Source organism: Ambystoma mexicanum, chromosome 13, assembly GCF_040938575.1.
Source record: "Ambystoma mexicanum isolate Mex_15411 chromosome 13, UKY_AmexF1_1, whole genome shotgun sequence".
In the NCBI taxonomy this organism is placed as follows: Eukaryota; Metazoa; Chordata; class Amphibia; order Caudata; family Ambystomatidae; genus Ambystoma; species Ambystoma mexicanum.
Genome location: NC_090938.1, coordinates 703,304,693 through 703,330,413, shown reverse-complemented (window position 1 = coordinate 703,330,413; position 25,721 = coordinate 703,304,693). Strand labels below are relative to the sequence as shown.

At 44.3% G+C, this 25,721-nt stretch overlaps 1 protein-coding gene across 1 annotated transcript in view; it reads left to right on the top strand.

Annotated features, from left to right (window-relative positions):
* Positions 1 to 25,721, top strand: part of LOC138521749 (butyrophilin subfamily 1 member A1-like) — a 403,727-nt gene that overhangs the window by 365,843 nt on the left and 12,163 nt on the right. Inside the window, exons 9-12 of the mRNA XM_069634802.1 lie at positions 10,061 to 10,087; positions 11,407 to 11,439; positions 12,617 to 12,637; positions 15,536 to 15,562. Coding sequence (XP_069490903.1) covers positions 10,061 to 10,087; positions 11,407 to 11,439; positions 12,617 to 12,637; positions 15,536 to 15,562 — 108 coding nt within the window. The remainder of the gene's footprint in view (positions 1 to 10,060; positions 10,088 to 11,406; positions 11,440 to 12,616; positions 12,638 to 15,535; positions 15,563 to 25,721) is intronic.

Here is a 25,721-nt window from a genome sequence, read left to right as displayed (position 1 = left end):
TGTGTGGAATTCAGCTTTTTCTAGACAGGAATGTTCACTCTTTTTAATAAGTTGTGTTTCCTCTTGTTCTTTATTTTTGTGTCTATTCCTTACATAAAAGCATACTGCCATCAGTCGTGGAAGTCACACTGGTATGTTGCATGTGTGCTATGCACATGTGTGTTTATTTGTCAAATATGTTCTTGGTGTGTTTGTTTTTCCGCATGTTTGATTGTGGATGTATCATGGGTGTATGTTGCAATTATTCCAGGTGTCGTTTAGTGGCATGTAATCCTTTAATCCAATATTGTTTTTGCGTTTACGCATGGTGTGATGGTGTGGCATAGTGCGAAGTCAGATATATTGTTTGGGCGCCTAGTGTGAGTGCACAGTATGTTTCGCAGCGGTAGATGTATTTTTGTTTAATGGTTTTATGTTTGTATGTTGTGGGGGTGTGGCATAGTGCAAAGTCAGATATATTGTTTGGGCGCCTTGTGTGAGTGCACAGTATGTTTCGCAGCGGTAGATGTATTTTTGTTTAATGGTTTTATGTTTGCATGTTGTGGCGGTGTGGCATAGTGCAAAGTCAGATATATTGTTTGGGCGCCTAGTGTGAGTGCACAGTATGTTTCGCAGCGGTGGATGTATTTTTGTTTAATGGTTTTATGTTTGCATGTTGTGGCGGTGTGGCATAGTGCAAAGTCAGATATATTGTTTGGGCGCCTTGTGTGAGTGCACAGTATGTTTCGCAGCGGTAGATGTATTTTTGTTTAATGGTTTTATGTTTGCATGTTGTGGCGGTGTGGCATAGTGCGAAGTCAGATATATTGTTTGGGTGCCTTGTGTGAGTGCACAGTATGTTTCGCAGCGGTAGATGTATTTTTGTTTAATGGTTTTATGTTTGCATGTTGTGGCGGTGTGGCATAGTGCGAAGTCAGATATATTGTTTGGGCGCCTTGTGTGAGTGCACAGTATGTTTCGCAGCGGTAGATGTATTTTTGTTTAATGGTTTTATGTTTGCATGTTGTGGCGGTGTGGCATAGTGCGAAGTCAGATATATTGTTTGGGCGCCTTGTGTGAGTGCACAGTATGTTTCGCAGCGGTAGATGTATTTTTGTTTAATGGTTTTATGTTTGCATGTTGTGGCGGTGTGGCATAGTGCGAAGTCAGATATATTGTTTGGGCGCCTTGTGTGAGTGCACAGTATGTTTCTCAGCGGTAGATGTATTTTTGTTTAATGGTTTTATGTTTGCATGTTGTGGGGGTGTGGCATAGTGCGAAGTCAGATATATTGTTTGGGCGCCTTGTGTGAGTGCACAGTATGTTTCGCAGCGGTAGATGTATTTTTGTTTAATGGTTTTATGTTTGCATGTTGTGGCGGTGTGGCATAGTGCGAAGTCAGATATATTGTTTGGGCGCCTTGTGTGAGTGCACAGTATGTTTCGCAGCGGTAGATGTATTTTTGTTTAATGGTTTTATGTTTGCATGTTGTGGGGGTGTGGCATAGTGCAAAGTCAGATATATTGTTTGGGCGCCTTGTGTGAGTGCACAGTATGTTTCGCAGCGGTAGATGTATTTTTGTTTAATGGTTTTATGTTTGCATGTTGTGGCGGTGTGGCATAGTGCGAAGTCAGATATATTGTTTGGGCGCCTTGTGTGAGTGCACAGTATGCTTCGCAGCGGTAGATGTATTTTTGTTGAATGGTTTTATGTTTGCATGTTGTGGCGGTGTGGCATAGTGCGAAGTCAGATATATTGTTTGGGCGCCTAGTGTGAGTGCACAGTATGTTTTGCAGCGGTAGATGTATTTTTGTTTAATGGTTTTATGTTTGCATGTTGTGGCGGTGTGGCATAGTGCGAAGTCAGATATATTGTTTGGGCGCCTTGTGTGAGTGCACAGTATGTTTCTCAGCGGTAGATGTATTTTTGTTTAATGGTTTTATGTTTGCATGTTGTGGCGGTGTGGCATAGTGCGAAGTCAGATATATTGTTTGGGCGCCTTGTGTGAGTGCACAGTATGTTTCGCAGCGGTAGATGTATTTTTGTTGAATGGTTTTATGTTTGCATGTTGTGGCGGTGTGGCATAGTGCGAAGTCAGATATATTGTTTGGGCGCCTTGTGTGAGTGCACAGTATGTTTCGCAGCGGTAGATGTATTTTTGTTTAATGGTTTTATGTTTGCATGTTGTGGCGGTGTGGCATAGTGCGAAGTCAGATATATTGTTTGGGCGCCTTGTGTGAGTGCACAGTATGTTTCGCAGCGGTGGATGTATTTTTGTTGAATGGTTTTATGTTTGCATGTTGTGGCGGTGTGGCATAGTGCGAAGTCAGATATATTGTTTGGGCGCCTTGTGTGAGTGCACAGTATGTTTCGCAGCGGTGGATGTATTTTTGTTTAATGGTTTTATGTTTGCATGTTGTGGGGGTGTGGCATAGTGCAAAGTCAGATATATTGTTTGGGCGCCTTGTGTGAGTGCACAGTATGTTTTGCAGCGGTAGATGTATTTTTGTTTAATGGTTTTATGTTTGCATGTTGTGGCGGTGTGGCATAGTGCGAAGTCAGATATATTGTTTGGGCGCCTTGTGTGAGTGCACAGTATGTTTCGCAGCGGTAGATGTATTTTTGTTTAATGGTTTTATGTTTGCATGTTGTGGCGGTGTGGCATAGTGCGAAGTCAGATATATTGTTTGGGCGCCTAGTGTGAGTGCACAGTATGTTTCGCAGCGGTAGATGTATTTTTGTTGAATGGTTTTATGTTTGCATGTTGTGGCGGTGTGGCATAGTGCAAAGTCAGATATATTGTTTGGGCGCCTTGTGTGAGTGCACAGTATGTTTCGCAGCGGTGGATGTATTTTTGTTTAATGGTTTTATGTTTGCATGTTGTGGCGGTGTGGCATAGTGCGAAGTCAGATATATTGTTTGGGCGCCTTGTGTGAGTGCACAGTATGTTTCGCAGCGGTGGATGTATTTTTGTTTAATGGTTTTATGTTTGCATGTTGTGGCGGTGTGCAAGTGACTTTTAATTCCGTGGTTGAATATGTGGAGGGGGGTTTGAATATTGTTTGTGTTTGAAAGTGCACGCGACTGTGAGTGGAGACCAGTTGCATGGCTTTGTATGTTTGGTGTGCAGTGTGTTTCCACAGTGTGCATGTCTCTGTAAGCACTTTCTGACAGCATGCCATTTTGCTCGTGACTAAACGGTATGTTCGTGTGTTGTATTCATGTGTGTTCAGTGCTTCCATGGTAAGGTAAGTAATCTTATATTGGACTCTTCTGCCAGTAATGTTGGCCTTGCTGTGCATGACTCTGCAAGAAGACAGCTTATGGACATTAGTGAGATAGCCGATGCGGACATCCTATGGTGTCGATGAGTGCAAGTCGGAAGTACCCGGTATCAGGAGGATAGCTCAGGGGCAATTCGCTCCTCTTGGATCCCCGGGTTCAGGCTTAGAAACCTCTGGGTATTAAGCGCATTATAAATAACCAATTACAATTACATGTGTGTGGGCATGAAAGCTCTGTGTTGTATGGTGAGGTCTATATGATGTTGCAGGATAGCAATCAGTGGGGCTCCCTATTGTGAAGCATCGATTGATATGATTGTTGATAGAGGATGGTGGGGTAGGGGTGGAAGTACACGAGACTTGGTGTATTGTTGATAGACGATGGTACGGGAGGAGTGGAAGTACACGAGACCTGGTCGGTCCTCTGAGGGCCATGAGTGGAGTGTGAGGCTGCAAGATTTTAGCAGTAAAAATTTAGTGAGGAGATGATATGGGTGGCGGGGAGCAGCAGCGTTAGGGTTGTTGCATCCAGCGTTTCGTTTGTGGAGTTATTTTCTTTGCGAGAGCGATGCAAGGTCTAATGTCAAGCAACAGGGGATCCATGAACTAGCGGGTATCCCAGTAATGGTAATGTCTAGTGGTCTGTTTCTCTTGAAGTACAGTATTTAAGATTCCAGGTAGGATTTCACTTTGAATATTAAAGGGAATATTTGTATGGAGGTGTACTTTATTTATCCCGGAAGGTCACCTATTCATTATAAGGAATGAGCAGTTGAGTTAGAATGATCTTCTCTAAATGGAGGATAAAGGTTGTATTCATAATATGGCATGTGTGTGCAGCAGGCAGGCTCCCCGGTTTGTATGCTGTAGTGCCGGGAATCGGGAGTCTATCTGTTGCATAGCTCATGTTTCGTTCCCTTTTCTTCCAAGTTGGTTAGTTGAAGGGCCATGCTTTCAGCTGTTTCATGATTGTCAGGTGGTTCACCTCCAGGGAAAGATGCTTAGGTGGGGTGTTTCAGAGTTACAGGTCCAATCTGGAGAATTTGGATCCTCCTTGATTTTTTTCTTTTGAATTGAAGGTATGGACTAATGCAGCATTGCTAGACGTTAGTGTTCTGGAAGGAGTATAGAGCTGGAATTCACTTCTGTAAGATAGCAGCCTCTTCCCTTGTATGCGCAATTGCTGATCAGGGTTTGAAACTAATGGTTTTCTTGATGGGTAGCCAATCGAGAGCATGTAACACCAGTGCGATATGTGTGAACCTCTTCATACTGAGGAGCAGTCCAGCTGCTATATTTTGGACTCTTTGTCATTTTTTCCTCAGGCAGTCGGGGCATCTGAGGTGGAGGCTGTTACCATACTCTAGTCTGGATATTACTTGGGAATTCACGGCCATGGTTCTGTGGATGAAGGTTAAGAAAGGTGTGATGCGGCATAGAGCAGAGAGTGGAAACAGTATTTTCTGGTGATTGCTGTGACCTTTGTGTGAGGCCGGGTTTCGGCCATTGTGGCTCCCAGATTCCTTACCATGGTGAACAGTATTGGGCATAGTCCATCTCCCTAGGACGAGGGTTTGAGGTGGTGTTACAGGAATCAGTAGAAATTACCGAAAAAAAGGTTTGACCTATACAAAAAGGTCTTAAATGCATGCCACCAAAGGTTCGAACACCAAATGGGCAAATGCGTATATGTAGTGTAGCTGCTAATTAGCAAAGTGATCACACCTCAGTTCTAGAAAAAAACTTGTTTTTAATCAATAAATATTAAAAACACAACATGAATATACACACCATAAAACAATTCATAAGAGTGAATAAACACAGTTCACTTCTTACTCTCAAAAACCCCTCCAAAAGTGCAATCTATAGAGAAACTAACTTGCTAAGTAATGACGCTGGTCCAATCAAATTAGATTCACATTTTCAAAAACAGGTGTGAAAAATAATGTCAGATCCCTAGGAGATATATCTCCAATGTAGTGTCAGCTGTTTCCTACAACTATCATGATAATAATCTAATGACATATGTCATGATCACTACATTGGAGATATATCTCCTAGGCATCTGATATTATTTTTCACACCTGTTTTTGAAAATGTGGGTCTAATTTGATTGGACCAGCGTCACTACTTAGCAAGTTAGCAGTCATCACACCAGGGTGGGTTTGGTTGAAAGAGTGTCATATGGTTTTTCTTGCTTGCTTTTGTTAGTTTCCCATGGCTTCATCTTTAGGCTTTCCGATTTGAGGAGGCGAATAAGAATTGTTTTGTGTGCATGTTATGATGGTGTGCCATTGTGCATCTATTTGTGTGTTGAGGCATGTTACCGTCATCTGCGTAACTTTTAGTGCATCATCTGCACAACTCTTGGGAGGCGGTACCCATCTCCATAGGAGATGGGTGCCGCCAACTGCTTGGCTTTGAAGCAGTGCAGGCTTACCCCACCACAAAACCGCAGTTACGCTGGAACTTGTCTTTGGGAGATACCCAAGGGACAAGTTGTTTTGAAGGGCCATTCGTGAGAATGAACGGTCTGGTGAAAATTAAGCCATCACTTGGAATTATGGCTCAGCGGACCTGCCATATCCTGAGGTTGCAAAATCTCCAATTTCCCAGTGAGGGTCTGATAGGCCAGATATAACACTTAAAATGGGTTGTCAAGAAAGGTGGGGAGAAAAGCAGTGCAGAGTCCCATTAGTACTGGAAGACTAACTCCGGTAGGAGAAGCATAGAAGCCCAGAAACAGTGAGAAAAAGAGGACAGCAGTATGCAACTGTGTTCGTATCAGACAAGAACAAGAGGCACATCAGAATAAATTGTTATCATTTTCCTATATGAAGTGTAATGGTTTATGTTGGTCTTAACCCTGTCAAATTTCTCTAACTTTGTCTGTCTTGGGTTTTCTCTCTGTGTGTCTTTCTCACTACGTCTTATCTTTCTTTGTTCTCTGTCTATAAGTCTATGGGCCTCATTCCGAGATTGGCGGTAGCCATGGCGCTATTTGCGCCATGGCTGCCTCCAATACCGGGTCCGGCACCGGTCTGTTTGAATGGGGACTTACCGGGTCATTCCGACCCTGGAGGACCCGGTAAGTCCCCATTCAACCAACCATTCCCCATTCCCATTTGAGCCCCCATAGGCTCAATGGGAATGGGGAAGGTGCTAATAACGGGCCCGCGAATAGCAGGCCCGTTATTAGCGCCCTGGTCCCTTAGCGGGACCCGTAAAGGATGTGTGGTCAGACCACACGTCCTTTACGGTTCCCGCTAAGGGACCTCGGAATTGGGCAGTAAGGGATTACCGGCACCGGTCTCCTTACCGGTGCCCGGTATCCCTTACCGCCCAACTCATAATGACCCCCTATGTCTTTCTATTTCTCTCACTGGTACAATACTAATTACATAAATATCTTGTCATCCAAATCACTTCAATAATCCAAGGACTCCCATCGGTATTACCCAAATTGACCTTTTCCAATTGACCTTTTGCACAATTGGCCTAATTATAGTGGTCCTAATTGACCTTCTGCACAATTGACCTTGATATTATTTTAGTTATTTTATATATGTATTGAGTTGGTTTTGGATTATAAATAATATAAGGGGATTGGGTTGGGGGTTGCAGGGGTTTTTGGATTGGGTGGGAGGTTGCAGGGGGTTTCCCCCCGCATATATGTCCTAATTGACCTTCTAAATTAAGTCAATTCTCCCAAGGTCAATTGTGAAAAGGGCAATTAGTATACAACCCTCCCATCAGTGCCTAAATAAGGTAGTGGTTGACCTGAAGCAGTTTAGCTTGAGTAGGAGTTAGCGGTTGGTCGGAGCACGCTAAAATATAGTGGCAGGCATGATGAGAATGTCTGTCTCCTGCTTCTCAGAGAATGAAACCACACAGAGGTCTGGACTGGTAGGAAACGGCATCTTCTCCCTCAGGTTGAGTGACAGTGGCAGGGCAAGAGAGCATAGATGGCTGACTGGCTAGTGAGAGTGGGAGAGGGTGAGAGGAAGAGTGAAGGTGAGAGGGAGAGAGAACGACAGAGGGGCAGGGAGTGGGTGCGAAAGAGGCAGGGAGACTGTGAGAAAGAGAGAGGGGCAAAGGGAAAGGAAGAGGGGCAGAGAGAGAGAGACGGGCAGGCAGGAAGGGACAGATAGACCAGCAGTGGGAGGGATTAGACAAGCTAGTGCCCTTATATGCATTTATTTTTGTGCAGAGGTTTTCTTGCATAAGAATCAGAGATGAACAAGACAGCATAGAAAACCCCCTAGGGGTATGTTTTTCACTGGGATAGATTTGGAGTCGTAGACTGCCTCTCGCCAAGGACAACCCCTGTCCACGGTCATAGCAGGCCTGCTACAGGTTCGCCTGAAATGTGGACAGGTGAGGTCAGGTTACTGGGCCAGTAGGGTTACCACCTGGGTGCCGCAAGAATCCTGTACATATTCGGTGAGCAAGAGTTTTGCCTTGGAGGGGGGTTTGATATTCGGCTAGGTATGTAATCATTTGCCAGGAATAGTTTGAAAGGAAATAACCATTGTAAAACACTCCTGTAGATTTGTATGAGCCAATTTATTTTTGCTTTTCCACCACGGACCTTACCTTGCCTTCCACCTTCATTTCATTTCGCTTTCATGTCCCATTTTCTCTCACCTAAGACGCCCCAGGTCTTTCAAAGACTCCAGTGGAATATCCCACCCGGCTAATCCCCATTGACTAAATTGTGACGGCCGTCCAAAGCCATTTCACTTCACCCTTTTCAGAGACTGAATAGAGGAATGCACCAATCAAAAGAGAGGGGTTCACATTCCGTTAGTGTTACCAGGATGCTGCACCACTGCCACAGAACCCCTCTAGGGGAAAGGTCAATTTTTGACCCAACATGTGGCTCGAATTCCCTTCAACATTGGGGGAAGAGGAGAGCAGGAGAACAGGGAAGCAACTATATTTGTGTTTTGTCTTCTTCTGAGTCATAAGGTGCCTATACTTTAGGCAAAAAAAAACTTTGACGAATCCCTGCCATGACCACCTTTCCTAATCACCAGGGACACGGAGGAGGAAACCTGGGCGGTCCATGCAAAACAAAAACAGGGGGCAACACTGGGAGACTCTGGAGCTCCAGAATAGCATAGACTCTAGGAAAGCTGGTTACAGGGCACAGCAGTGCAGGGATGAGCGCCATGGGCAGTAGGAGATGGCACACGCGAGACACAAGGCCAGATGGAGAGCATCTGAAGAGAAATCAGGTGAGGCGCAACAGTGTCCCTTGGGAGAGAGAATATTACTTGGGCATGTTGGATGAGAACTTATGCTGCCGCTGGGTAAAGTGGGTATCAGGCACGGAAGGTCTGTAGTCAGCAATCCCTTCAGCAGGGAGACCAGGTGGGATTACCTACCAGCGCAGGTGTCACTGGTGTGAGAGACAGAGAGAAGGGAGAGTGGAACACTGGGCGGGGATGCATTTGTAAGGATGCCCCAGGGGCATCCTCCTAGAAACTGGGGTTTATGAAGAAGACTGATAGTCAGCCCCCCTCCCACTCCCCTGGCCAACCAATAACCCACAGGTGGATGGTTGAAGCAGGCAGCCTTAGGGTTGAGTGCACTCTGCAAGTATGGGGTTTATAAAGCACACACACCCAGCTGGGAAACAACGGGGTGCTCTACAATGCTACCCTGTATGTCCCCTACCTGTCCCCACAGGTATGGGCTTGGGTGGAAAAGGAAGGTGGATTCGGAAAGTGGGGCTGCAGGGGTTCCAGGTTACCACTTCTGGGAAGCTCCAGCCCTTATGTTCTATGTGAATTGAATGTCCTCTAGCGTGGAGTGGACACTTTTGCTTTGTTTTTGGTTACTTTGTTGATCTTGGGGATGCACCCCCCCTTCTAAGTAGGGGTACATTTATGGAATGTTTTGATTGTGGTAGCTGTTTGGGATACTTACACTCCGCTGTCCTGCAAATGAGCTACTGACAGTTGTAGTTAGTGCTAAGAATAAACTTGTTTAGCTGGCAAGGGGCACGTGACCCAACTCACTTACCTTGCAGCCTTAAGCACCATTGGCCAGAATGACAGTGCTTGAATGAGGTGTTCGATGGGACGAGGGCAACATCACTCACATTGAAACTGGGGAGATTGCACACAAATATACCAGTGTTTTATGAGAATGTTAGTGAGCGCCTCTGGTGCAAAGGGCATAAATCACTTCTTGGATGTCGCTACCATTTCCAGCCTTCTCAGGAGCATAGCATAACATAGCATAACGAAGTCGATCAGGCTACCTGGTTGATTCTATGTTAAGCCGACACTTACTACGTGCCACCCTTCGACGACTTACAGCGCCTTAGGAACAAGGGTCTTAACAACAGCTTTCCTAACATTTATGAAAAACAATTCTTCTGTTGCCCACAGAGTATGACCGGTTAGGCCATTGTGAGGGCAATTACTCTGTGACTGGTCCCAAAATCGAAACACGTGACGGTCAGACCTCACATAATGCTCGGGTCTTGGTTCATCCTTGGGCCTAGTTGTTCTGGCCGGATCCACATCCACACGTGGGCATCAATTTGTGACCCCATATCAAATTCAAGGGCTTCTGCTGACTTGGACTGAGTTGCATTTTGCCCTCCATCCCCTTTCTGGTACTTGGTTCCCATTGGCTGCATGTGGGGCCATTGGGGTGTCATTTTTGGCATTGCAGTATTGTCTCGTCTCTGAACCGCACCAGCGTCTCCCAGAGTTTCTGCTTGGACTGGTTACCAAACTTGAACTAACTTCTGTTTTTCTTGTGTTTTATTCTCTGTGCAGGAATGGAGCTACTCCAGGGCCAAGAAGGTGAAGTTATGGAAAATGTGTATTTCTATATTGCCTAAGGTTATCTACTCCAATTCAAACGGTGCCTTGGGCCTCATAGACCGACCTTTCAACGATGTTCCTCAATGACAGATGTTTTGTCCCATTTGCGGCTTATCATTGTTATGAGGTTGCCATGCTCTGAGAGAATTGAAGATCAGGTGTGTAGATTGGTAGGAAAACACCCTGGAGCTTCATTACTAACAAAGTAAATAACAAGTACCAGAACAAGGCATGCAGGAGTGTGAAACGCACCTGTGACAGTTCAAGAGGGCCTCTATGGAAGATATGGGTGCTTCCCAATTTTGTATTCTCGTGGGACCAATTTCAAAATGGGAAGAGGTGGGATACACAACATATAGTGTGGAAACTGGTTACCCCTCCCTTACACTTTTACACCACTTCCTAACTTTATGCTTTAACAAATATCCATCATCAATCACCAGAGATTTTTATTCAGAAAAATATTTATTTGTATTCTTTCATCATTCTTAAAAAATTCATTTATTTTTTCACATATACAAAGACAGTCATACCTACAAACTCTCAACTACTAACAAACACTCTAAAAAATCTCTGCATGGGGGTTAGTACAGGGTGGTCGTTCATTTTCTTGTGACCTATTCAGCCAATTTCATGGGTTTTGTCATACAGACAAACGGTACTTATAGTACAAAGCCCCCGATATTGAGGAATCTTTTTTGGAAAAACATATAACACTAGACAATAAATGTTCTCTAGTTATATGGTCGTCGACATGTGTTTCGGCCCCTCTATTGTGATATGCCTTTTCCTAGCGTTCGCAATCAAGTTGTTATGGGGCCTTAATATGGTCTTTAGCACCTATACCTTTGGTGAACCCTTGGCATGTAGTACTAGCATCAATGCCTCTGGGACGCCCTTGGTGTGTAACAGCAATGCCCCTGGTGTGTCCTTGGCATGTAACATCCATGCTTTTGGCCTACTGTTGGTGTGTAGCACCCATGACTTTGGCATACCCTTTGTATATACTACCCACGTCTCTGTCATGCTGCACCCATGTTCCTGGCATGTTGTGGTATGTACCACCCATGTCTTGGCATGTCCTGCGTGTGTACACCACATATCTCTGGGGTGCTTTTGGCATGGAGCGATATGTTGTGGATAGAAAAGGATCCCTGAAATTTGAACCTTTCATCATGGAGGGATTTCACGGTGTACCAGTCACCAGTGGTTGACAGTAATAACATAGAGTGTTTATCGGTAAGACGTTATTGGGCAGAAAGCATGTGCTGAAATATCTTATGTGTTTTTTTCCCTAGATGCGGAAATCCAGAATCTGAAAAACAAAATCGGTGAGTGTGAGAGGACCTAAGAAGCAGAGATCTGCAAGGGTCCACTCTACAGATGCATATTGTAACAGGGCGCTGGTAGCAAGAAGAACGCTAAGACCACAGACTCCAGTTCAAACTTCTATTTAGGGAAAATGGTTTTAAAAAAGTGCCAACTTAAATATAAAGTGGGTTTTCCAAAAAAACTAAAATGTTAAGATGGTTCTGCTCCTGGGATTAATTAGGCTCTCTGCCTCCAGGAAACCACAAACATGCCTTTCCGAGGTATGCCGCTTTTGGATCCTGCCGATTCCTTGAATGTCCTCCCTGAAGGATCCAAACCAAGACTTTATCTGGCCTGTCCTCCATCTTGGATTCCAGTCCTCCTTCCCTGCCACTATCTAGAGCTGCCTGCAACATTGTGTGTGCTCGCAGAGATACGCAAGGGCAGGAGACTGAGGACTTGTAACATTGTGTTAGATGTGGGTAAGATTGTAACACTATCAAAACTTCTATGACCAGCGCGTGAATGAAATTAACTCTGGACAAGAAAAGTTTCAGATTTTCCTTTCCAGCGTTTTGGGTCTGCCTAGAGAGAGATTCCAGCTCTCCTAATTGGGGGGAGGTCCCCTATTAGGGGTGTTGAGACTATCCCATGCCATGTGAGTGTACCAAAGTAGGGTGACTTGGCCCGTTATCCACTGGCTCGGGGAGGCACCTGGCCACCAAGTCACCCCCTCGATGTGCAGCCACCTCCAAACTGTCTTTATCACACCACACAGGCTACTGCCACTCACTGCTACCATACAGAGGACAACTGCCTCTGCCATAGACAACTCAGCTAGAGACGTATCACTGCTACAGAACCCACAGCTAGAGTCTGTCACTGCAACAGAACTCACTGTAAAGTCTGTCTCCTCCATAAAAACCATAGATGGACACGGTCACCTCCATAGAAACCATAGAGACGGCCACCTCTATATAAGTCGCAACCAGAGACCGTCACACCATAGAACCCACAGCCAGAGATAAGTCTACCATAGATACCAGTGAGTGTACCTGCCGGAGATAACAAAGTCAGAGGCATTACCGCCAGAATGTGTCACCACCAACAAGCCTGTCTCCATCTCGCCACCTGGCACATTCTTACCATGAAGAGGCTTTGATCCTTTATTCATGCACATTTCTTTTTCACTTTCAGATGATCAATCTGCAGACCTTGGTGAGCCCCAACCCTTACTGTAATATTCGTGTCTGTGTGAAAAGCTGCTGTTTATGAGGCATGATGGGAAGTGTGGGGCATTTCGAACAGGCCGCTCCCTCCCCAAGGCCACGCTGTACCCTTCTGTGATAATGTATCCAGTCATATTCCGATGTCTCGGGGCAGTCTCTGGCTAGTCTTGATTGGTCCTGCCTGTGTGTTTGTGGGCTTGCGTGGCCAAAAGCTTATTTGAGAAGCATTTTCTGGGGTGATCTTTGGCAAATTGTACTGCTCTCGGGTGGGTTTGTACAGACACTAGTTCTTGGTGAAACCTTATTTTTTGTCTGTAACATTTGGGGCCTCTGTGCTATGAAATAGTTGGGGGTTCTTGTCGACGTGCCAAACGTATTGGGTGAGGTAGTAAAGTCCTTTTTTCCAATAGATTTGGAGTTCATGTTTCAAGGGGTGGAGTTCAAAAGGAAGAAGAAAAAGTAAGAAGATGTTTACACCTTTTATGCTTCAGCAGGCTCATGATTGTGGGGGCGTCATGTAAAAAAACACGAGTCTCGGGAGGATAGCTCAGGGGCAGCGTGCTCGCCATGGAAGCAAGACGACTTGGAGCACCACAGGTTTGATTCCCGGGTCCGCGCTTAGAAACCTCATATCATGCGTAAAGGCCTTGCTTTTACACATGTTTCGTAAGGCTTTTACACATGTTTCTTACATCACAACCCATTTGTATTTATTTGTATGGCGGAGAGAAGGGGTGGAATGCAACTTGCTTTTCTGCTGCCTCCCTTCCTCTATGACATAACAAATGCTCCAGCATTTGCGCTGACATGGATTATCAATGCTGGTGCAAATGATGTAGATCTGTATGGGGTCCACCAGCATAAAGCAGGTGGACCCCATAGGGATCCATTCTGCACGCTGCTCGCCATGCTTGCATGGCAGGTAGTGTGCACAATTACAATGAATCCCTGCCCGACATGCTTGCTTGTCGGGCAGCGTTTCATTGTAATTGGGAGCGCCGCTTGCCATGCTCGCAAGCGTCGGCAAGTAGTGCTCACAATTAAACGTAAACACTGCCTGGCATGTGAGCATGCCAGGCAGCGTTTACTCACTTTGCACGCTGGAGTTCAAAAGTGCATGGTAAAAGGTGGCGTACACAAGTGTACAACACCTTGCGCCCTGCACTTTTGCACTCTGCCGTGCAAATAATGAAAATTTGGCAGCAGGGAGCCGCCTACATGTTTGTCAACACCTAAGGGCTCCCGCCGTCAAATTACAATTTAGTAGAACATGAGGTCCCATGTGATTTTTCAATGCATTTGAAAGAGTAGAGGCACGAAACTGATTTAGTATTTGCGTCATGCATTTCTCCTTCCTTCGCTGCTTCAAATGTCTTCTGGTTTGACACATCCATGAAATGTGCATGCAGGTGTAACACAAATGGATTCCTATGGAATAAGCATGCATTTAACACCAGCTCAAACCAAGCAGATTCCAAAGGAACCCTTTGGAAATTCAACCTCAAAGCTTTCCCTGTTTTTACTCTTACATGTCCCCTTCTGTGTTTTGTACAAGTAAAAAAATTACATGCAGGGTACCAACAGGACCCCATTGCCAAGGTTGGTGCTCCCGTGCATGCAATTACCACTTTTAAGAAAATGAATCTCTTTCGTGCTCATTTTCTTGAAATGATTAATTTGACAGCACCGAGCCGTTACATTTACATTTGAACGTAAGTGGGTACCCACCGCCAAATGTTGGTAATTTGCACTGCAGGGTGCAAATGTGAAGGACAAACGCAGCATACAAGTTTTTCATTCAGGTGCAGATTCCGTAGCAATTCACTCTAAATTCCCTTTTTATGTGCAAATGGCAGGTGCCATTCACATGGAGTGAGCACATATGGTATGCATAGTGCCCTGAGGTGGATCTGGCGACTTCTGTTTACTTCATGCTGCATGGGGCTTTCCTAGATGTGAAGTCTATTTTCATCTTCTCATTCTGTGGATGTGTTCGGTGTTGTGCGTTGGTCATGTTTTGTTTGGTTCTGGTCACATGGTCTAGTGTTTTTTTGTGTGTTTGTGAAAAGAGATGACATTGTGTCCTGTCTGCAACTGTGTGCATGTGCAAGGAATGGTAGTTTGAATGTTTCACTTTTATCAGCAGGTAGGCTCTGGGGATGTGGTCCATGTCATTGGCCACGTGTCTCTCGTCTAGAGCTTACCTCTGTAACTCAATAATGACGTGTTCCGTTGGTACCACTGACTCAAGGCATCACAAGTCTTGAGTCACCTTTTCATGCCATAGAGGTGAGAAGTCCTCTCCTCTTTCTGACACCATGAGACTGTCTCCATCTCCCAAAAATATCTGTCACCTGCTTTGAGTCCCCAATCAGCACACAATGCTTTCGGATTCTAAGGAGCTCAATCCCATCTTGACCCCATGGTGCGGTCTCCTGTCTGATTCCTCACTAGCCTCATGCCTTAAGGCGAGCTCTCGTTGCAGAGTACCCACTCCCCCACGTAATTACTTTTTGGGGGAGTGGGGCAGCTCGTTTAACCCTTGCCCATCCGTGAATGGCTCGACAGTGTCTCCCTGACGTCATCTGCCTCCTGGTGCTTGGGATTTGCCGCTCGCTCTTTGAAGACCCAGTCACTTGTTGACAACTGAACTCGAGTTTGTCTCCTGCCCCTCAAGTCCTCACTCCCATCTTACTGCACTGAGGGGTTTTCCAGCTTCTCGAGTCCTCAATCACCATCTGAGACCTTGGGGTCCTTGTCCTCACTCACCTGATACGCTGCGGTCATCAGCAGACCCCAGAGCACACACTCTCCCCGTAATGACTTGTGTGTATTCAGCTCCTAAAGTCCGCCCTTGTGATACCATATTTCTCTCTCTTTCTTTCAGAGTGGTACAGACAGCATTCTGGACCAGGTAAGTTTAAAGGGAAGGGCGTTCACGGGTCGGAAAAAATAAGAGTTATAGACAAATACGAGGGCAACCCTTACCATGAGTCAACTGAACTGGAGGTCTGATGGGTCACAGGTGCAACCAATCTTCAGAAAATACAGACCTCTGAAATTCCTTTACTGCTAATAAACAAGAACAAGATAGAAAAGAAACACATTCCAAAGGCTGGAAGAAACCTGAAATATGAAATAAGTTCATTCAACAGACACAAAAACATGAAGTTTAAAATCAATATAAAAAATAATAGCAGCGGTAACGGTATCTTTATGTTGTTAATCTTCCAAATCTGCCATGCATTCACACCATTCACTCCACATATAATCTCATATGATTTGATTCACTTGAGCAGAACCACCTCCGGTTCCCGAAGCAACTCAAGACCTTCCTCTTTGCTTCCTCTTTCTCTCTTCCTCTCTTCCTCTCCCCTGCTGATGCACCTGACTGCTCCACTCACTGGTCACCTGGCAACCCCCTGCATTTCCAGTTGCCCTTGCACTGCCTCCGGGCTCACCCAGCACTTATGGTCTGTATCTGCACACCTACAGTCCCTTCTCTCTGCACTATGAGCCACTTGCTGGCTGCACTTTTTGAGTGACCTGCACTTCTCCTCTTGGGACTTCTCCCTTCCACTTCCCTGCACTTGCGCAATCTGAATGACACAAGGCCTAGTAAGATCGTTGTTGTGTCGTTTGGAGGCTAAGCGCAACACGTGTTGGCTACGATTTTTTATATTGTGGAATATATGTATTTGGTTAGGTTTCCATTTTTGTTTCTTTATATATGTTGTAGAACACATGCATTTGAAATGTTATGTTGCTCAAATATGTTGTTCAGATATGACTATGGACTCAAGAGTTCAGTAGATTTTTTGGTAAAGAAAGGTTTCATTCAATGACATATTTTTGCAAAAAGCATGACAGGTGAAAAAAAGAAGTTTGTGTGCACATAAAATTTTAAAAAAGCACGCGGTATGGTTGAAGGGTTTTTCAAAAATGGTTTTAGGTAGAAAGCCCTTGCAGGTAGGGGCATTGCTTCAACATACGCTCCCCCTGTTCACAATAGGAAGGACATTCGTAGCAGAGGGTTTATTTCGGATGATAAATGCACTAATCAAGATCAGTTATAGGAACCTGTACACATTTTTTTGATTTGTTTTGGCAAAATGTACCTTATTGCATATGCAAAAAAAAAAAATACAAAATGCTGAGACTGAAGATCTCTTGGAGTGTAACCCAAAAGGGTGACCAGTGGAATGAGGTGGACGTTTCACATTTCTTATGAAATACAGATGAATAACATATGTGTTTGATATATCTTGTGAAGCAACAAGATAGATGAAGAGGAATAATACAATCCCGTGAGGCAACAGGCTAGACCAAAAAACACCATTAGGGCCTGATTTACAACGCCTTTTCCCATGGGGTTTGCACATTCAATCCCCTCTCTAAATAGTTTTGAGATTGCGCACTCTGGAAGGATGGATTTTTTATTCTAACTTGTTTGCTAGTATTTCCAGAGCATCGCTGTACCTCCAAAGAGTGTTTTAGAAAGGCGCGGGACTCACAGGTCTTACAACTCACACACGCTCTTAGCCTTGGTGGACTGCCATGTGTCAAAAAGACTGATGGGAGCAACACCAGTCAGGCACAAGTCTTTCCTTTGGTTCAGCGTTCTGAGTCTTTAGTTTGCAAGTCAAGATCCTGGGCTTCTCTCCCAGAGAAGTAGATCAGTCCACTGTCATTCACAGTCGTGGGGTTTTTAAGTGTCGCCAGCACTTATTCTTGGCTCCTGGTTTGATAGATTCTGGTCCTTTGCTTTTCATCCTTAATGGAGGGGAGGCCCTTCCCAAAGGTCTCCGGGTCTCACCTGTGCCTGCATGCTAGGACTTCCTGCAAGTAGAAGCTGTGGGAAGTTAGCAGTTGACAACCCCCTACAGCTTCCATTAGGTGGGTAGTATCGTTAATGTGTCTACAGCAGTGTTCCCTCTAATTATTTTTCTCTAAGTGATGAACGGGTTACCTTTCGTGCGCACTTTATTTTCCATGTGTGCAACTGACTAACGAGGTCAGCCACTTTGTGAGCATGCGTAGCTAGTGAGCCACTACCTCTGAAGAGAGTTTGGGAAGGAATTGCCCCTTCCTGCCACTGCAATTCTTTACAAATCTGCGTAAAATGTGCATCTTGGAACACTTGTTCCCAAACACACAGGCTAAACAAATAAATGTTTTGTATAGGATTAAAAAGCAAACTCATCAACCAGTTCAAGAGCTCAAGATATGCCACAGTAGCTAACAAAAGTACTCATGTGCAGAGGAAAATGTGTGCTTTATGCCACTGGAAAAACACTCATGTGCATTACAAAAAAACAAATATTGCTTTTCATAACGGATGTGCCTATCAAAAATCAGACCGGATGCAATATTTGCAGATGGAATAAAAGCAACTAAAAGGAATGTGTCGGGAGAAACATGCCAATAGGAGTTCATGTGCCACTTTAATGAAGTAATTCAAGGGCCCGGAGAACATGCCTCTCATGATTTGTGTAAGGATGATAATTGCATCAGAATAACTGCACCACAGAATGTGATGAGCAGAATTCCCTGGCTTCTGCTGATTATCTGCCTTATGTTGTCCTGTGAGTTGCTCAAAACCAGCCTTACAGCTAAGAGTCATATACACCATAAATGTGTAATCCCTAAAAACAGAAAAATGTGCCGAATAAAAATGGGAAACAATGATCACCTAGGAACCAACCCCTGGCTTCTGCCCGCAAAGCTCCATCAATATTTTTTCGAATCAGTGACCATCAGAGCAGTGGCATAGGACGGAACTCTAATAATATTTCTGACCGATCTCAAGATGAATTGTAAGGGGAAAGAGCATCTTTTAATAAGCATAAGGTATCCTTGTTGGCAAAGCTAAAAACGTGTTTACTCCGTGAAAGATCATTTCACTCTAAGTAGGAAGCACATTCTTATCAGAGCCTTGCTTGTAACCCTGATGTAGGAAGTAAAATGACAGGGCACATAATACTAGCCTATAGTTTTGCCCACCTTTCTTCAACACAGCCTAGACAAAATTCAACAAGAGACGTACTGAGGTTTCTTATAGAGCTCTGTTGGAGTAAATCACATATGTATGCCTTTTGAGTTAATAGCATCAATGCTCAAAGGTACAACAGCTTAAGACCCGCCTTCTGTAACTAGGGATCCCTCTGTAATTCATTGCTATCAGTTAAACAAGATGCAGGGGGATGCTACAGTCAATAAACACAGAACACGTGTTTGTATTGAAATGCCCTCAGCAGCTGAGCATAGTGACCCCGGGGGTCCTTTAAGACGCGGTAACACTCTATGAGGTGGATGGGGATGCAAGATTTCCTCAAACACCAATAATAAAACGAATTTAGGAAGTTGGCAAATACTTGGCTGTTTTAATAGCAATTATCTAAAACAGAGAGTACAACGGACACCAACGGATGTCAGACAGTAAGATCTCAACACATTTCATAAAAAAATACACTTATATACCAAAACCCCATCATCTCTGATGTCATACTATGTGGCAAACTGTGAAAACGTATGTGGGACTGTGATAGGGTAACGGGAATCCTCTAGGTATACTTTCTATGGGGTTACGGGGTTGTGATTGGGTCTCTACTGTCAGGTGGCCAACTCTGCCCACCCCTAGTGCAAGTCATTGTTAGTGTCATAGATTACACAATGTTTCATTGGAGCTCTAAACTATAGGGCTCCTTGATACATGGCCCTCTACAATTGGTTGGCACACTAGTAACCTTCTGGGATATTCCACTCGCTAGCAGCATGCAAGCTGGCACCCCAGGTGCTGGTGGGTTGGATTGATCATGCCTGTCCACTCAATTAGCCCATCATCCATCATCACTCAAGCTGTCTGCCACGAGAATAGTCTTTTGAACTTGGCCTTGCAAGCCATTACTGCTCCTGGGAATAGAAGGGAGTATGTGCGTGGCCTTATCTTCTGGTCTCGGCGTAGCTTGCCCAAAGTCTATTTTCATCTGACCATGTGACTGGAGACCACGTTTTGAGCTCCTTGCTTGTATTTAATGGTATTTAATTAATAAAACTTGGCACTCATTGTTCTCCCGCGGCACCTTAACAGGAGTTCAGCTCTCGTCTCTCATTCATTGTATCTTTCCATGATAGATAACCAGTTTCTTGGCTGCCCCAATCCTTGACACTGGGCCAGGATGACCTTCTTGATTCTTCTTCCATCTCCAGCTGGGCAGTCTTCATTCCGCACGTAAAGGGTCACTCGACTCTTTACTTCGTCATTGGATTCTATATGTTCTTTTTACTTTCCCTTCTGTCATCTCTTCTCGGTGTGTCAATTTGCTTCATGTGACATCACCAGTCTCTTCTTTCATCCATCTTTTCATGCTCTTCAGGGATCTTCCCTAAGAGACTATCAGCTTTTTGTCGATACATAAAGAATGGTTTTCTCAATGGATACTTTGCTTCTAAGACTACTCGTGTTATGGGCATCATTACAGGTGTCGTGCTTGTCACTATTTCCGGTTCCCAACATATAGGCAATTTAGCGGCAGGACTCCTGGTAGAGGCTTTTGCCTCCTCCTCTACAATAGAAAGAAACAGAAAGTGCAGTTCTCTAGACTGTTACTAAAGTTTCCTTTCCTTCAGCAAACCAACATATTTTCTACAATGTAAAGTACTGCCGAAACAACTGACTTGGTTTTTTAAAGATACTGATTTGTTCTTCACCCGCAAGGAGTGTTCTCGTGTGCCCTTTCACCGGTACCGCCCTCCGGCTCCTGTGCTCGCCTCCAATACTAGTTAACGCCATTGTAAAACATGAGCGATTATAGCAGTGAAATACTCACTCAGATATTTGCATACGCATAGTACCTTGCAAGCAAAACTTATTTAGTGCCTCGCCATGATATTATATGCATTTTAAGAAAATGTCATGAATCTGCAGGTACACAATTATTTTGCAGTGCACACATGAGCATTGCAACTTATTCCACCCTTATATTGTTGGGTACGATTATACAACTGAAAAGTGAAATCTTTTTTTGTATAGCAGTAAGTTACAATATAATATGTCTAGGTCTATGCCCAATGCAACTCTGAGCACTTAGAAAGGATGCAGATTGTGTGAAAAGCATTCTACTGTCTGTATATCCATTGCCCTAATACTATAGACAAGTAATACCTGGCATAGCCCATACCCATTATCCCTTGCAGGCCAAGACAATTACATTGCAATGTTTCTCTCCACTTATACGGTAATGTTAGCAATGCTAAAGTAGGAGACTCTGAGCATGACATTTGTCTACTTAAAATCCTTAGGGAGCAAATTAATATTTGAGTTTTATAATGCGTTAACTTGCAAGGGACACCTTCAAAGCGCTTGCGTGACATATGTACTAAGAATAGGAAGCATGAGATGAGGTTAGATATCCAAGTAGCCTGTTTACCTAGAGTCAGTATCCGATATTTGAGATGATAATTGGGTTACATATAGTGTGGTTGATGCTTTAATTATTAATATTATTAGTCTATTAATTGAGCACAGACCTGGCTTCAGGAATCAACAGAGTGCTTTACAATCTTAGGGGGAAGAACACAGTGAGGGAAGCATAGAAAAAGGGAGTGGGAGCTAACAGGGAGGGCAACGGCAGCCAGTTTGCATCACGGGATCTACAAGCAACCAGGGAAGGAGACAGTGGGGGGCAGATCACAGAGTCTCTGGTACAGTGGGGAGTGGAGGGTGTGTGGACCTGTGCGTTATGTATGAGTCATTCCTTGACAAGGAAGGTCTTGAGATCTTTCCCGAACTGTAGCAGCAATGTGATAAGTCTGATGTTGATGTGAGGAGGTTCCAGAGTCTTGGAGCATAGGCAGAGAAGGCTGTTCTTCTCGTTCTTTCCTTCCTGCACCGTCGGAGTTCAATCCTTCATATTTCCTTACTTCTGGCAGATTGCAGGCCTCTAGAGATGCTGAGTTTCTCAGTGAGGTAACTTGGGGACTTCAGGGTGACACCTATGTAAATGATGCAACAGGATTTGAAGATGACGCAGGCTTACAGCGGGAGCCAATGCAGTTAGAGGAGGGCTAGGGTTCAATTTCCAGAGTCCTTTTACTGAGTCATGGTGCAGCATGCAGGCCACATCTCAGGGGTGCCAGCACATCTCAGGGGTGCCAGGGTAGTCGGTGGATGGCCTTCCAAAAAGGAACTTTTTATAAGGCACTATGAATAACAGAAGTTCTGGTGCTTGAACGTTATTCAAAGTACAACAAACATAATATAATTGGATGTAGGTACATGTGTGGTAACCTTTCGCAAAGCCAAGAGAGGAAGAGTCAAGGTTATCTGGTAATATCAAAATATGTTTTGGTGTAGAGGTTAAAGTAAGCGTGTGGTAGAGTAAAAGCATAGAAGTCATGGGTGTGGAGGGGACAGTAGTTGGTTAATGTGTGCAAGCATATCTTAGTTAGATTTTTCTGTTCATGAAACCACTTTTTCATATTAGTTTTTACCTCTTCTGGCTGTATTATGTTTTCATGGTTTTTAGGTTTTTAAGGTCACGTTTGCATAGTAGGGTAATGTAAATGAGCTGCACCAGAATATCATGACTAGTTAGTTATTTTAAGAGAAAGCAAATGTCAGGTAATTGCTGTGGTTTGTGCCTTATAAAATCTTGTGCATAGGTGAGAATTGCCTGTGTGCACTGCTAAAAATATTCTGAGCGGCACCCAGAAGGAAGCTGGGCAAGCGCACATGCGCAAAGCTTAGAGGGAACATTGCTCCCAGGTTTTACTATAAATAACGATATTGTCAATATAAGCTCCACAGAAATCAGAGTAGGGATGTGATAGTTTATCCATGAGGCGTTGGAAAGTGGCTGGAGCACTGTGTAGCCCAAAAGGAAGGACTTTAAATTGAAATATTCCTAGGGGCGTTGAGAAAGCTGTCTTTTCCATATCAGGCCCATATACCTGGACCTGCCAGTACCCTTTTGTTAAGTCTAGGGTGGATAGAAAAGTGGCATTTCCAAGTTTATCAATTAGGTCATTGATGCGCGGCATGGGATAGGCATTGAAGTCAGAAATGGCATTAACTTGACTGAAAGCTACCAAAATCTCCAGTAATAGTCAGGTTTGGTGACCAATACGATAGGGGAGGACCATGGCTCGATGAAGGCTCGATAATATTTACTCTTCACATTATTTACTTCCTCAACCACTATCTGCTTATGGGCTTACGGGCGTCTATATGGTTTTAGTTTAACCACTTTTCCCTTAGGTGTTCTAATATAGTGATAGGTGCCTTTTACTTGGTTTTTCTGAGAATACATTGGGAAATGATGTCACTATATATTTTAGGTCTTCTTGTTGTTGAATAGACAGCTCTAAAGGAATTAATTCAAAGTTGTCTATTTCTTCGGGAACCAAATAGGATAGTATAGTGGCATGGGTGTCTTGACGGGTTCTCTTTCCACTCCTTTAAGAGATTTACATGATATAGATCATGGGTGCACAACATACGGCCCGCGGGCCAGTTGCGGCCCGCCATGCTCTTTTGTCCGGCCCGTGAGGCACAAAGACTTTCCTAATGGAGGGCGGCCCGCGGCCGCCCTCCATTAGGAAAGTCTTTGTTGTCTTCTGGTGCAAGTCAGTGTTAGTGTCATAGATTACACAATGTTTCATTGGAGCTCTAAACTATAGGGCTCCTTGATACATGGCCCTCTACTATTGGTTGGCACACTAGTAACCTTCTTGGATATTCCACTCGCTAGCAGCATGCAAGCTGGCACCCCAGGTGCTGGTGGGTTGGATTGATCATGCCTCTCCACTCAATTAGCCCATCATCCATCATCACTCAAGCTGTCTGCCACGAGAATAGTCTTTTGAACTTGGCCTTGCAAGCCATTACTGCTCCTGGGAATAGAAGGGAGTATGTGCGTGGCCTTATCTTCTGGTCTCGGCGTAGCTTGCCCAAAGTCTATTTTCATATGACCATGTGACTGGAGACCACGTTTTGAGCTCCTTGCTTGTATTTAATGGTATTTAATTAATAAAACTTGGCACTCATTGTTCTCCCGCGGCACCTTAACAGGAGTTCAGCTCTCGTCTCTCATTCATTGTATCTTTCCATGATAGATAACCAGTTTCTTGGCTGCCCCAATCCTTGACACTGGGCCAGGATGACCTTCTTGATTCTTCTTCCATCTCCAGCTGGGCAGTCTTCATTCCGCACGTAAAGGGTCACTCGACTCTTTACTTCGTCATTGGATTCTATATGTTCTTTTTACTTTCCCTTCTGTCATCTCTTCTCGGTGTGTCAATTTGCTTCATGTGACATCACCAGTCTCTTCTTTCATCCATCTTTTCATGCTCTTCAGGGATCTTCCCTAAGAGACTATCAGCTTTTTGTCGATACATAAAGAATGGTTTTCTCAATGGATACTTTGCTTCTAAGACTACTCGTGTTATGGGCATCATTACAGGTGTCGTGCTTGTCACTATTTCCGGTTCCCAACATATAGGCAATTTAGCGGCAGGACTCCTGGTAGAGGCTTTTGCCTCCTCCTCTACAATAGAAAGAAACAGAAAGTGCAGTTCTCTAGACTGTTACTAAAGTTTCCTTTCCTTCAGCAAACCAACATATTTTCTACAATGTAAAGTACTGCCGAAACAACTGACTTGGTTTTTTAAAGATACTGATTTGTTCTTCACCCGCAAGGAGTGTTCTCGTGTGCCCTTTCACCCGTACCGCCCTCCGGCTCCTGTGCTCGCCTCCAATACTAGTTAACGCCATTGTAAAACATGAGCGATTATAGCAGTGAAATACTCACTCAGATATTTGCATACGCATAGTACCTTGCAAGCAAAACTTATTTAGTGCCTCGCCATGATATTATATGCATTTTAAGAAAATGTCATGAATCTGCAGGTACACAATTATTTTGCAGTGCACACATGAGCATTGCAACTTATTCCACCCTTATATTGTTGGGTACGATTATACAACTGAAAAGTGAAATCTTTTTTTGTATAGCAGTAAGTTACAATATAATATGTCTAGGTCTATGCCCAATGCAACTCTGAGCACTTAGAAATGATGCAGATTGTGTGAAAAGCATTCTACTGTCTGTATATCCATTGCCCTAATACTATAGACAAGTAATACCTGGCATAGCCCATACCCATTATCCCTTGCAGGCCAAGACAATTACATTGCAATGTTTCTCTCCACTTATACGGTAATGTTAGCAATGCTAAAGTAGGAGACTCTGAGCATGACATTTGTCTACTTAAAATCCTTAGGGAGCAAATTAATATTTGAGTTTTATAATGCGTTAACTTGCAAGGGACACCTTCAAAGCGCTTGCGTGACATATGTACTAAGAATAGGAAGCATGAGATGAGGTTAGATATCCAAGTAGCCTGTTTACCTAGAGTCAGTATCCGATATTTGAGATGATAATTGGGTTACATATAGTGTGGTTGATGCTTTAATTATTAATATTATTAGTCTATTAATTGAGCACGGACCTGGCTTCAGGAATCAACAGAGTGCTTTACAATCTTAGGGGGAAGAACACAGTGAGGGAAGCAGAGAAAAAGGGAGTGGGAGCTAACAGGGAGGGCAACGGCAGCCAGTTTGCATCACGGGATCTACAAGCAACCAGGGGAGGAGACAGTGGGGGGCAGATCACAGAGTCTCTGGTACAGTGGGGAGTGGAGGGTGTGTGGACCTGTGCGTTATGTATGAGTCATTCCTTGACAAGGAAGGTCTTGAGATCTTTCCCGAACTGTAGCAGCAATGTGATAAGTCTGATGTTGATGTGAGGAGGTTCCAGAGTCTTGGAGCATAGGCAGAGAAGGCTGTTCTTCTCGTTCTTTCCTTCCTGCACTGTCGGAGTTCAATCCTTCATATTTCCTTACTTCTGGCAGATTGCAGGCCTCTAGAGATGCTGAGTTTCTCAGTGAGGTAACTTGGGGACTTCAGGGTGACACCTATGTAAATGATGCAACAGGATTTGAAGATGACGCAGGCTTACAGCGGGAGCCAATGCAGTTAGAGGAGGGCTAGGGTTCAATTTCCAGAGTCCTTT